This window comes from Euwallacea similis, chromosome 2 (assembly GCF_039881205.1).
Source record: "Euwallacea similis isolate ESF13 chromosome 2, ESF131.1, whole genome shotgun sequence".
In the NCBI taxonomy this organism is placed as follows: domain Eukaryota; kingdom Metazoa; phylum Arthropoda; class Insecta; order Coleoptera; family Curculionidae; genus Euwallacea; species Euwallacea similis.
The window spans coordinates 7,333,063-7,345,435 of record NC_089610.1 but is presented as its reverse complement, the minus strand read 5'-3'; the positions used below and the strand labels follow the sequence as shown (position 1 = coordinate 7,345,435).

The 12,373-nt window shown below is 38.6% G+C and overlaps 3 protein-coding genes across 4 annotated transcripts; 2 read left to right on the top strand and 1 right to left on the bottom strand.

The window, feature by feature from the left end:
• Nucleotides 1-470: 470 nt before the first annotated feature.
• On the top strand, nucleotides 471-2,106 carry LOC136419288 (apolipophorin-3-like). The gene is made up of 4 exons (XM_066405508.1): nucleotides 471-630; nucleotides 1,319-1,531; nucleotides 1,582-1,786; nucleotides 1,837-2,106. The coding sequence occupies exons 1-4, from the start codon at nucleotides 583-585 to the stop codon at nucleotides 1,941-1,943; spliced, it is 573 nt and encodes a 190-aa protein (XP_066261605.1). The 5' UTR covers nucleotides 471-582; the 3' UTR covers nucleotides 1,944-2,106.
• Nucleotides 2,107-3,598: 1,492 nt separating this feature from the next.
• On the bottom strand, nucleotides 3,599-4,306 carry LOC136418675 (uncharacterized). The gene is made up of 3 exons (XM_066404816.1): nucleotides 4,030-4,306; nucleotides 3,843-3,980; nucleotides 3,599-3,789 (listed from the first exon to the last, which is right to left on the bottom strand). The coding sequence occupies exons 1-3, from the start codon at nucleotides 4,078-4,080 to the stop codon at nucleotides 3,667-3,669; spliced, it is 312 nt and encodes a 103-aa protein (XP_066260913.1). The 5' UTR covers nucleotides 4,081-4,306; the 3' UTR covers nucleotides 3,599-3,666.
• A 4,080-nt stretch (nucleotides 4,307-8,386) lies between these two features.
• On the top strand, nucleotides 8,387-11,385 carry LOC136419413 (uncharacterized). 2 transcript variants are annotated; one of them, XR_010753101.1, is made up of 2 exons: nucleotides 8,387-8,522; nucleotides 11,200-11,385. XR_010753101.1 is itself a non-coding variant. In XM_066405696.1 (2 exons), the coding sequence occupies exon 1, from the start codon at nucleotides 8,569-8,571 to the stop codon at nucleotides 11,056-11,058; it is 2,490 nt and encodes an 829-aa protein (XP_066261793.1). In that variant the 5' UTR covers nucleotides 8,534-8,568; the 3' UTR covers nucleotides 11,059-11,088; nucleotides 11,200-11,381. The 2 variants fall into 2 exon arrangements, 1 of the variants encoding a protein (XP_066261793.1); XM_066405696.1 differs by lacking the exon at nucleotides 8,387-8,522 and adding an exon at nucleotides 8,534-11,088 and having other exon boundaries at nucleotides 11,200-11,381.
• The last annotated feature ends 988 nt before the right edge of the window (nucleotides 11,386-12,373 follow it).

Here is a 12,373-nt window from a genome sequence, read left to right as displayed (position 1 = left end):
GACTCGCCATAACAGTGAATTTATTATAATTGTTTTTGAATTTATTATGAGGAATTTAGACTATCAAAAATGACTTGATTGGCTGCTAAAACGGTTCAGTGCTTTTAATAAATCGTTATCTGAGAAAGGGTAAAAATCAGTAGCAGGAGAAAAACATTGGATAATCCATATTGGCAACACAGCACTTTTTTTGTACAGGGTGACAAAAAAGTTGCGCTCTAACGCGCTGTATTGTGTTCAAACCATTTAAGGATATACTGTATGTTCCACATTTTAACTAAATAAAATAGTTGGCCACAAGCGAATACCAAAATATTGCTGCTTGTAGACTTGGATGACTCAATTAAACATTTTTGAGTCACTCCTCTGCTACTTAAAATGATACCCAGTCCGTCCCAGTACACGGATCTCCCTTATCGAAGCAGGGGGCAAAGGGTGGCAGAAAATTACCCGTAGACCATAACGAAGCCCACCGAGGCGGTGCATCTTGGTACCCATATATAAAAGGCGTCAACTAGTACCACATCTGAGTACTCAACGTCAGACCGTCTGTCGGTGTTATTGTCAGCTAATAGAAGAAACATGTTCAAATTCGGTATTGTGTGTGTGATTGCCTTTGCGGCCTTCCAGGTGAGTCCGTGATTTGGCTTTTGATTTGGTATGCCCTAGCCAAATGTGAGTCATTTGAGCAGGAGGAAAAGTCAATTGACAGTTTTTTAAAATAAAAATTCACATGTGCTTAGTGACCTTTTTTGCTCTAAAACGGAGAAAAGAAAAAGATTATTGTTGCATTTTATCTTATCAAATATTCGAAAACCTTTGACTTCATAATCCTGATGATATCCAAAATTCATTTGGATTATGCAAAATTTCCCAATAACTCAAACACGAGGCCAGAGGTCCTGCGATTAAATTTTTAAGTAGCAGAGCAAGAGCAGTTCTATGCAAACATATTAATAAAGTGTAATTAAGCAACTAAAAATAGCAATTCGAAATGATAAGTTGCATGCATGAAGGCTCATGAATAAGAAACTTCCCATGATTGTGGCCTTCCAGTCTTTCTCCGCTGGAATCTATAGCCAATTATCACTATTATTGGCACGTACTAGCCGCATTATTCAATAACGATTCATTTAATTATAGCAACATTGAAGCCATATTTAACCGAATAGGTTTAATTTAAATTCTCGTAATGCTTACTGCAGGTAAAAATCTAGAAACTTCCTGTCAGCAGCATTCGAATTGTTCGGTCTTCGCCTTGATCTAATTAGGTTTTAATTACAAATGTTAACCACTCTTTTATTAAATTACAATTCAGGTGGCCTCTACTAGGGCGGTTCCAAAAGCAAAAGCTGCAGAGAAATCCCAAATCGACGAGTTGGCATCAAACGCCCGTCAAGTGGTCCAGAATGTGAGCTCAGTGATCGAGGGAAACTTGCCTGACTCCAAGCAGATCTCTGAGACTCTCACTCAAACCTCCCAGAAACTAGCTACTAAGGTTAAAGATATTGTGGATGATCTCAACAAACAGGTAAGTTGGAGTTGGGAATTGTCCAGCCGTTTCTGACCATTAGGACTTAGGCCCAAGAGCACAAAGGAGACATTGAACAAGTCCTGACCCAAATCAAGGAAAACCTGGCCACCACTGCCAGTAAACTTCAGGGGGCAATTGGGCCCGATGCAGTTAATAAGGCTAAAGATATCAAGGCTAATTTGGATGAAAGTTTGAACAAGGCTATCGCCGAGGCTGAGAAATTGGCAAAGGCTGCTGAGCCTGAAGTCCAACGTAAGTGCAAAAGTAATTTACTTTATTACTATTAAAAAAACAATTTTCAGAGGTTAAAACCGACTTGACTAAGACTGCGAAGAATCTTCTGGATCATGTTGTATTACTTACCAAAGACCTGAAAACGGAGCTGGACAAAAACCTGGCTAAGTCCTAAATTTGATGAGTCGGTATTATATATTTTTAGTGAAGCTGATTTTGGAAATTATAGACTTAAACTTAGCTAATTATAATAAGCAAACAGCGCATTGTGTGGTTTATAGGATATACATTCTGTACTCGGGAGTTTTATATTAATAAAAGAAATAAGTTTTTTAACGTTTTGTGTGTTTGTTCTACATATGAAAATGACGGTACCTGCAGCGTTGGGAATGGTTGAAAGTCGAAATAAAAGTTCGGCGCCCTGGGCGAAATTTTTAATCACCCCTAGGAAAGCCGGTATTGTTCTTGTTTATACTTTGAATTTTAAATGCTCGACGTATGTTTCCTGACAATGTGGAGGCCGTATGTTTCTTGACAATATGGTGTCTAAAATTTCTATGTAAGGTTCACCTAATGAGCAAGGCTTGATGATTTTGCTCGTATATGCTGACAAAAAGGACACCAAAACTGAGATTTCTTGTACAAATAGATCCCTCATTTATATTTAATTAAAAAAACATTGGAACTGGACCATGCAGACTACAATTTAAATATAAAAAGACCGTCGTCCTAGGTCGTCAACCTACTTCGCACCCCCTATAGGGTAAGAAAACTAAATACGGAGAGAAATATGATTCTATTATCAGTTGCAATTTATTTTTATAATTATCGCCAGACCCCGAAAAGGGAAAAAGAAAAGAAATCTTCTGTGTTTTTGGAAAATATAACTGACATGCTTATTGAATGTTCGGATGTTAAAAATAACTAGACGCGAATTATTAGATTACCAAAATGATCCACACGAGAGGAACAATTACAAAAGAACACAAAGCAAAATCTACATATGTAAAAATTTAGGCAAATTCAATACCACTAAATATATTTCTGATTTAGAGTTGAAATAAAATTTCGAACCGCTATTTATGTTATAGATTTCCTGTACTGTTTATTATACTATATAATATATAAAAGTATTTTATTATTATTTAAAAACATATTAAAACTGGAAACCTTATTAATATTTTTTTCTAAAACTAGTAATTTTGACTGGTGGCGGTAGAAATAGGTATTGTCAAATTATTGGTAGTGTTAGTATTAGAAATACTTCTCTTCAGTGATAACATTTTCAGATGCTTTATATTCGATTTCCTGTAAAGATTATCTTAGAGAAAAGAAGTTATAATGATCTCCATCTCAGAATCTATAAGGGATATCAGAATCTCCATGATATAGACTCATAGAACTCCTCAAGGCTTACACTGTCCTGAGGGATTCATTCTTCGTTGGCAGTCTCCCTTGCAGGTTGGCGGTTTGGGATAATGAAGTTATAGTACCCGAAGGGTTATCTGGCTCTTTCCTTCGTTATTCTAGGAAAATATGCCTTGTTGGCGTTGATAGAGAAAGAAGCAAGCGAGATTCTTGCATAAATTCACTTTCACTGGTAGTTGACTGGGCCACACTCTGTCGAATGCCTTGGCGACATCTGACAGTGTTGGTCATGCGCCTTAGAGAGCCGTTTTCAGTACCACGTGCCACATACGTGTCATCACGTTTGCGCGCAATGCCGCGATATCGCCAGCGCTCTCGAAGTATAGGCAACCAAGAATACTTAGAATTGTGTATTTAGCATTGATTTAAAATTATTAATTTTGTGGATAATAAACTGAAATATAACTATAACTTGAATTATTTATTTATTTACTGAAAGTACACAAAAAGTTGTTCTGCAAAAATACACTTCATTTCTGGGTTTTGGTTTGAGTGTTGTTGGTGAGCTTCGCATAGAATTCGTTACCTGTATCCTTGACTTTCTTGCCAAACTCCTCGATTGCTTTGCTGGCGTTTTGATACAGGTCGCTCGACTGCAAAACAAACACTCTTTCCGATACATTTCCGAGCAAAAAAACTAACCAACCTGAACTTTATTGAACAGCTCATCTAAGCTCTGTTTGGCAGAGTTCAGCAGGTTTTCCAGATCGTTAAGCGATTCTTCTTGATTCGCAATGGGAGCGTCCCTGCGTATAATGGTTGCCCCAGTTTCATCGGAAAACACCTGAACGCAATTGCAGTCAAAATCGTAAAAGAAATGGCAGCAAACTTACCTGGAACAAGAAAACTGCAACCACGAAAATTAGAGCGATTTTTGCTGTCATTGCTTAGTTTCTCTATGGGACGTGCCAGCGAGAAGGAAATGGCTTAAATGCTGAATAGTTGAAATTTCAATATTAATAAACATTTATCTATGTATGTCTTTGAATATATATAGGCTCAAATGAAAGTGCTACGATTATGATAAAGCTTGTTCCGAGAGAAATTCGCTGCATATGAGGGCGTTCAGTATACAGAGGTTGGACAAAAAGTCCTTTAAAGGACGCTCCATAGAGCATGATCTGACCAGTTTTTTTACAATGAAATCAGTCATATTTTAAATATAGACAATTTTTAAAAATTCCAGCTAAAACCGTCCTCATTGAGAGATAACTTTCTATGGCCTCAGATTTTTGTTCTTTAAAAACACCAACAGGAAGAAATTCTACATAACAAATATGTATAATTCGGTTCAACCTCTTACTGATAAAAGGTCAAAAATCGCCTTATCAGGGGGTTTAAAGTTCAGCTTTAATAGCATTGAAGCAAAATGTTATAGTGGTTCCAGAGAGCCGGAAGCACGATGTTCTTGAGATATTTCGATTTGATTTACTTCCCACCTGTCCTTGCTCAACCTGCAGACACGCCACTGGCTTAAACACCACACATGAAATTAGGAACAAGTTCAAAATAACATAACAACCATTAGGAAATTGCTTTGTTAACATTTTTTCTAGTCCGTTAGTTGGACTTGGGACAATGTAGTGCTGATAATTACTGAGCGTACTATTTGGCACAATTAAGAGTTCAGTAAAAAAATGTATTTAAAACGAGTTTTGTCTGTTGTTTTCCTATTTGCAGCCTTCATGGTAAGCCCCAAACTAAACGAAAAATGCATATTTTCATCTCGAATGTAACGTAGAAACTTGAGGTAAACGCAGCCATCCCAGCAGACTCGTTTGAGGAGTCCTTTGAGAGGACCTCTCCCGATGTGAGGTAAGAACTGCAATCATCCTGGTGATCATTTTCCTATGTGAGCAGTACCGGCCTTATGGACGGAGAGGTTGGGCGACAGCCCAGGGCGCCAGAGTCACTAAGGCCGGCCCTGTATGTGGGTCAAAGCAGTTTTCCATCAAACGTTAACATACGGGCATTTCTTTATTTTCATAGGAAGCTTGCGAAAGCACCCGAAGACGCCTTTTTAAGCTTCATAAACCGCTTGGTGAACACGGGATATACTTCCTCTAAAATAGCCCTAAGTCGAATTGAAAAGGCCAGCCAAAGGAGGAAGCAATTAGGGGAACAACTGGATAAGTTCCTGGCAAATTGGCCTACCTACGAGACCAAAATTACTTCTGTTATTGACCAATTTTCCAACAAGAACAATCGTCATTGATGGTGCCGAGGGGGTTAATTTACGTGACGATTGCTTTGGCGATGGTGTTTGTTAATGTCTCAATATTTCTTCTTTTGTTTAAAGTTTATCTCATCTATTCTTGTTTTGCTTAAAAAATATACTCGAAAAGTCCAATAAGGAAGTGCTTTTAAGGTTATTACACCAAACACCACAACAGTTTATGTTATCAACGATTCAGTACAATGTGTAGCAATAAACATTGAAGCTTTGAAAATATTTAACCCTCAACTAAACACAAAAATTTGAGCTTTTGTCTTTAATGACGTCAGGCCTAAGTTTCAGGCGATTAAAGGACACTCTAATGACGTCATGTAGTTCATCCATCTTCTCTTTAGCGGGTTTGGCGCTACTTACCTTTCACCTTCCGGCATCATTTTTAAATTCAAATTTAAACTAACTTTTGCTCCACTGTACTGTGTTAGGATAATTAATTAAATTCTGCTGAATTTGATGGTTTCAAATAATAGCTAACCGTCTAACAAAGTGGTACAATCATTATTTAATACTTTTATCATCGTTATTATTCATCTTTTATTGAATTCATTAATATGTCTAAAAACCAAATTGCATATATGTACCTACAGAAATGAATTGAAGAAAGAATACGGCCAGTACTCTTTATATAAATCAGGATAAGTTTACATCTTTATTCATATTTCTTCGAATACACTTATATTGCATGTGAATGCATTTTGTTATATTGTAGGTTTAATTAATTAATTCATTTGTTCACAGTAATTGGAAAAAGAAAACAGTTACTTGAAGTGTGTTTCAGTACGTTCGCTTTCATCTGAAGTCCATAGACTCTTAAAAAACCTCTTTCAATGAGACTTTTCAGACTGAGGCCTTAAAGGCTGAAATTAACCCTCGTATTAACAACTTTTTTCTGTAAATAGCAGCTGCAGCTTGCCCCAGTGCCACCACCCTGCAAGCCCAGTTTCCCTGGTCTGGGCTTACCAAAGGCCTTCGTATAGGAAACTCTACGAAGGAGGATGGTTCCGTGGGTTTCATAAATTACTGGTGAAGGCTTCTCGATTAAACTCTTTGCAAATCTACGTCTGATTTTAACGTATGATGATAGCTTGTATGCCTTTAGTGGGCTTCTAGGAGGGTTTAGCATTGCAGCACATAACTTTTGTGAAGATATTGATGAGTTTGAAGAGTCACCTGAAGAGCGACGTTGTCATGAAAAGAAAATGGTCAGTTTGACGGAAATTGGAACCCTCAATGTCAAAGGTGGGAAAAACTTTATGCTATAGTTATTATCTTTTCTCACTTAACTTAGTTTCTCCACTTGAATGCGGTTGGGACCTCTTTGACCGCCTTCATTGCCGTGTCTTCAGTAAAAGCTTTAATCCTGGTAATATCCATTCAGTGAGGGTCAAGGCAAGGGAAAGTGGTAGTTAAGAAATTTGGAAGACATGTTGAAAATGTCTGGAAGAGTATTAATACCGCCCTTTAATTAACATTTATTTATTGTAATAAATAGTAAAATTTCATTAATAAAAATATATTGTAAATCCTGTTGTGTCCTACTTTTTTGCCGCTCGAAAAGTCAAAAAAATTTCGTATTTGTCGCCATTTGCAAATATTCCCATAAAGTTAATTAAAGTTCTCTACAAATATATTCATCTTTCTTTATCCGCAACTATCGCATAAGAGCAACAAAGACAGCTGTATGACCCGCTCTTATCAAAAAACCTGATAGGACAATAGGCTTTGTCACCAGAACTCTTCATCGCATACTGGGACTTCTTTTTTCTAGGAGAGGCTGCTCAGATCTACCAGAAGTCGAGCTATTTTATTGCTTATTTAGTTTAATATTATTAATAAAGTGATTAAATTAATATCTGGCCAATTAAAGGATTATTTAAGTGGGCAATAATGCCTTAATTGTATCGATTATTAAACTTGAAACTCTGTGACCGGCTGTGTGACGCAATGAGAAATGTTGAGATACGTCAGCCTATGTCGTTGTTAATTCTTTTGCTATAAGACAGCAGAAATCACAATAATAGCGCATTCGCCGTATCGTACAGAAACAATTTAAAATGCATAAAATTTACCGTTTTGGAGTGGAATTTCCCAACTTAAAATAAATTCATGATAAACGTGCTGTAACCCTTCCACTTACATTCCTACACACCCTTATCTCTTACCGAATGAATCATAGCTTAGCTCTCAAATAAAATTAAACGCGTCCTGGAAACACATTAAACCAGGAAGACACGGTTCGACAACCATTCCGACCTTCACCCCAACATTGACACACGAATTCCACGTGCAACATCTAAACTATCCATATTTACACAGGGAAATTCATAACAAATTTAAACCAAACATCTCCACCTTGGTTTAAATAAACCTTAAATTGCTCCTCAGCGGCTGTGCTACTAAGGTTTTTGAAAAGGTTTTTGAAAAGGTTTTTAAAAATGAAAATCGTCTTTTTGATGGTGGCTCTTGCGGTTGCAGTCAATGCCCATTGCGGGTATTTGAAGGTAGGCACAGTCAACGATACTGGGGCAGAATTGAGTGTTGTTTTTGTAGTGTTTAGGCCATTTTGAAGGAATGGATGTTGCAGATCCCAATGGAAATGTTAAGGTTGTTTTCGAAAGGCCTGAATGTGAAAGTTCCGTATATGCTCCAGTGATAGAGGAGCCTGATGCGGCCAAAAGCCCTACAGTTAAGACTAGCAGAAAAGCACACAGAAGCAAGGTAATTATCACCAGTTTTGCTGCTTCTATGGCACTCATAATAGCGACACTTTAGCTCCGACAATGTCGCAAACCGCGCCCTCAGCAACCGCCATCCTCTGAACAATGTTACAGCCCTGTAGTCCAAGCCCCCGCACAAACTGTGCTCCCTTTGCCAACACCGGGATTTGAGAACGTTCAATACGGGGCAAATACAGTTTTAATACCGAATTTCCACGGTAAGAAATCAGTTCAGTTTGGAACCATTAAGCTGCAAAGTTAGTTTTTCAGCCCTTCGAGAGCATTTTATGCCTTGGCTGCAAAACTCGCAGATCAACCATCAGCAATGCCTAGCCGCTCCTGCAGGGCAGCCCTGTTCTTGCTGCAATTGCAACAGGTTCGGGATTAGTATTACTAGTGATAATAATAGTGATAGGGGTGAAATGCAAGTTGAAAGGAGACTCAAGAGAGATCTAGCTAAAGATGGGTACAACTGGCTCTTGAAAATGGTACCTCAGTATATTAGAGAGCCTCTGCATCACAGCATCCAAGCGGCTCGTTCCGAGCCTGAGAACCTCAGACAGAAGATTGAGAAATTGATGAAATTCAAGAGAGTGGAAGAACCACCCTCCAAGGGTATATTCAAGAAGAAACCAATAAAGGCGTCGTCCAAGGATTTAATTGGCCATTATGACCCATCGCCGCATACAATTTTTGGGATTCCTAAAGTGTCCCCACGAACCGACCAAAAGACCAAAATTAAGGCAAATGAAGGCAGCTTGCTGCGGAAGCTAAAGAGGCTTAATAACAACCCTTTCTGTTCAGATCTAGAAGAACAAGCCACTTCCTTCGTCAAAGGATTACTGCAGCCAGAAAAGGTAGTAAAGAGGAAGAAGAGGACTATTATATTGGGGAGTGACGAGCTAGATCTGCCACCTCATTACAAAGTCGACTTGGTCAGTGACGAAGATATACAAGAGACCTCAAAAGAGGATGAGGAGGAAGATGAGGAAGAAGACGAGGAAGAACCCCCTATAGTTGCTGGAAGAAGATTTCTAGCCCCTCCAATATCCCCAAGACAGCTGCTTGCAGGCTTCAACAGGCTGCAGCCCAAAGCTGAAGTGATCATGGGCAAGAACATGATTCAAAAAGCTGTCCGTGATGAACTGGTAGCGTATCACAAGAAAGTTGAAAAGGAGCAGAAGCTCAAAAACGTGAAATCTACAATCCCCCAGAATCCCATATTTCTCCTCCTGACCGCCCCGATGCAGTTTCTGCGACACTTTAGCGACCTTAACAAAGGGGCCAATCCCATGATAAGCACCTTACCGAAGATGGTTTTCACTGCCAAGCGGTACTTCAAGGACTTCGGTAAGAACTTTCATAGACATTGCTTGAACTTGGCGAGTGATATAATTGGGGACTTTGACCATGTGCAGCCCAATGTTATTAAGAAGATTGGAGGAGAAAGACGTAGAAGGGACGTCGCGGGGGATTTCTGCGAGGGTGCAAATGTGGAGGGGCAAAATTTTCGCGAGGTCCTGGACGACCATGTAAGAAAAAAGCGCTACGTTGTTAAGGTGGTGAATGACGATGAGGTACAAGAGGAGCTTGAGGACTATTTAACTGACAAAATGGACGATCACTTCAGTTACCTGAAGCCTCTTCAAGACTACTACGATAAAGTCAGTGACTTGTTCAGTAAGCTGCGGTCAGTCCAATCTTCTCATTTACGCGAAGAGACCCAGAAATCTGAAGAAGTAGTTCTGGAGAAGCCTCAGAGTAAGAAAGTTATTGTTCAAAAGCTGAAGCCCAGGATAATCATCGACAATAACGGATGGCCCTTCATGGAGTATGATGGCTTCAAGAGACCCTTGCTGCTCAATAGACGGAAGCATCACGGATTTGTAGGCAAAGTGAGTGCAAAGAGCGCAGAAAAGTCTTCAGAGGAAGAGGGAGAAGGGAGGATAGCTGCCATTATAGCTAGAGCCAAGGAGAACTCCGAGGTCGTAGGGAATGCACCGAAAGACATAATGCCGCGACAGATAGTCAAAGAACGAATTCACTCTTTACTAGAAGAAATTGACCGTCTGGTAGATCTCAATGCTGAAGACTATGATAAAATCTTCGAGAACTTGATTAAGGTCCATCAGATTAAGTCTTCAGTAGAGCAGGACTGGAAGCGATTGCTGATAAACAACAAAATAGACGATTTAAGTACAAAAATTGGGCTGCTGAGCAAGTTCAAAGACCTTCAGAAGATAAAGAATGAAGGGGTGAAGATCATTGCAGAGAAACTGCAGGAAAACGATAATGAGTTCGTTCGAAGGCAGCTGGTGCACAGTTTGATCAGGCTCCAGAAACTTCAATGTCTCATCAGCAAGTTCGTCGAAGACTTCGACCAAAACCTCCAGATGAAAACATCGTTTTCCACCAAAAAGGAAATCAAATACATCGATTATCTCTCCGAATTAAAATTCGTGTACACCTCCACGAAAACTAGAAACGACTTAGTCAAGAAGCTTTGCCAAGATCGAGATGCCGAGGGACAGAGAAACATAGAGTTACTTAACAAACTCAAGAAACTTCTAGTAATACCAGAAGTAAACTCTGAAAAATTCGATAGTGTAGCAAAGTTGATTTGGGAGATGAAGAATTTGAAGAAATTACAGGGGGAGACGATCAAAGACATGAACAAGAAACTACAAAAGCAACAGAAGATAAAAAAAGATTTGAAGATACTTTTCGATCTTCAGAAGAGATTTGAGGACTGTGGGGTGGAACTTAATGAGTTGATGGGCAACAATAAAGCGACGAATAAATTGCCAATGAAGAAGGATGTGAGGGATGTTATGACGGAAATTAAGAGGAGGCACGAAGAGGTGATGCAGAGAGCTAAGGAGAAGGTGGGAGAGTTGAGGTTTAGGTATTAAATGGTTTTTGTTGTGTTTTTGTTGTTAAAGGTAATATGGAAATTTGTTATTTTTTTTTTTAAAGGGATGTTGCCCATCTCTATTTTTCCACATTATCTCTGATGTGGAAGGGTGCAGAAATACATGAGATTTTTGTTTTAGGTGCGTGCAGAATTGAGATGGAAAAATATAGAAGTGCAACACTTTCCCATTGTCATAAACATAAACGAGGAATGGTTATTCTGTATATAGTTAATAGTGATATTTGGCAGCTTACATGATCTCTGGTTGTAAATAGGATTTTCTATAGGAAAGTTGTAGTTATTACATAAATAAATTCCTCTATTGTCTCCACGATGTTTCTATGGGAAATCATAATTTATAAAATTCTATCCGCTATGCAATAAAGGGAAAATCGGACATCAAATTTCTAGTTTCTCCTTGCGGTAGAGTTGTTTCTCAGCGACATCTAGCGAGCTAATATTACGGCTGTAGTCCGTGCGCTGGGATTTCGTGAAAGGAGTCTCAAGAGCTATATAAAATTGTACTTTAAAATTTCAGAGAAAGTTCACAGTTCTTAACTGAAGGTAAAAAATCAATGTAAAATTACTGAAAATGTTATGGTTTTTTAAAAATTAACCAGAAACTCATACGTTTTTTGCATAAAGATACACATTTTCCTTCTCTTTGACCTGCTGAAAAACATAAGTCAGTAGCTTTCACCGTTTCAAAAAAACTTTAGGTTAAATACGCGTTACAACAGCGGCCACAAATGGCCATTTGGAGGACATTTTGAAGGGGAAGAAATCCACTGGTGTTTGTGTTAATCCTGCCTTACCTCTAATTTACCTGGTGATATCAGGCCAGTCTCGCGATCATTCAAACACAATCGATTTCAGTTGAAAATTTCACGACTGTGCAAGAACAACTATTCAAATTTGGCTTTTTCACTGTTAGAGGTAAAAGTGTCGGAAAAATCACCTCTTGTAATGCCCTTCGTGTGTTTGAACTGATTATATTATGTATATGTGACAAAAATTACATTGAAACAAGTTATTTGTAAAAATCTGGAGATGAATTTGAAAATTTTGCGAAAGCGAGAGGAACTATGATGTGAAACTACATGAGTTTTTGGTAAATAGTCATAGTGCATCAATGCGCTCCTCTACCCCCTCTTACGATCTCTGGTAATCCCAAATCGACAGCTTTAGCCGTTTTCGAGATATTTCTAAAGTCTATTTTGTCTCAAAATGGACACGATCCAAACAAACGCACGCGCACAATCACAGCAAAGCTACTGGACAGGACCGTACTTAGGCTCTCTTAAAATGAAATA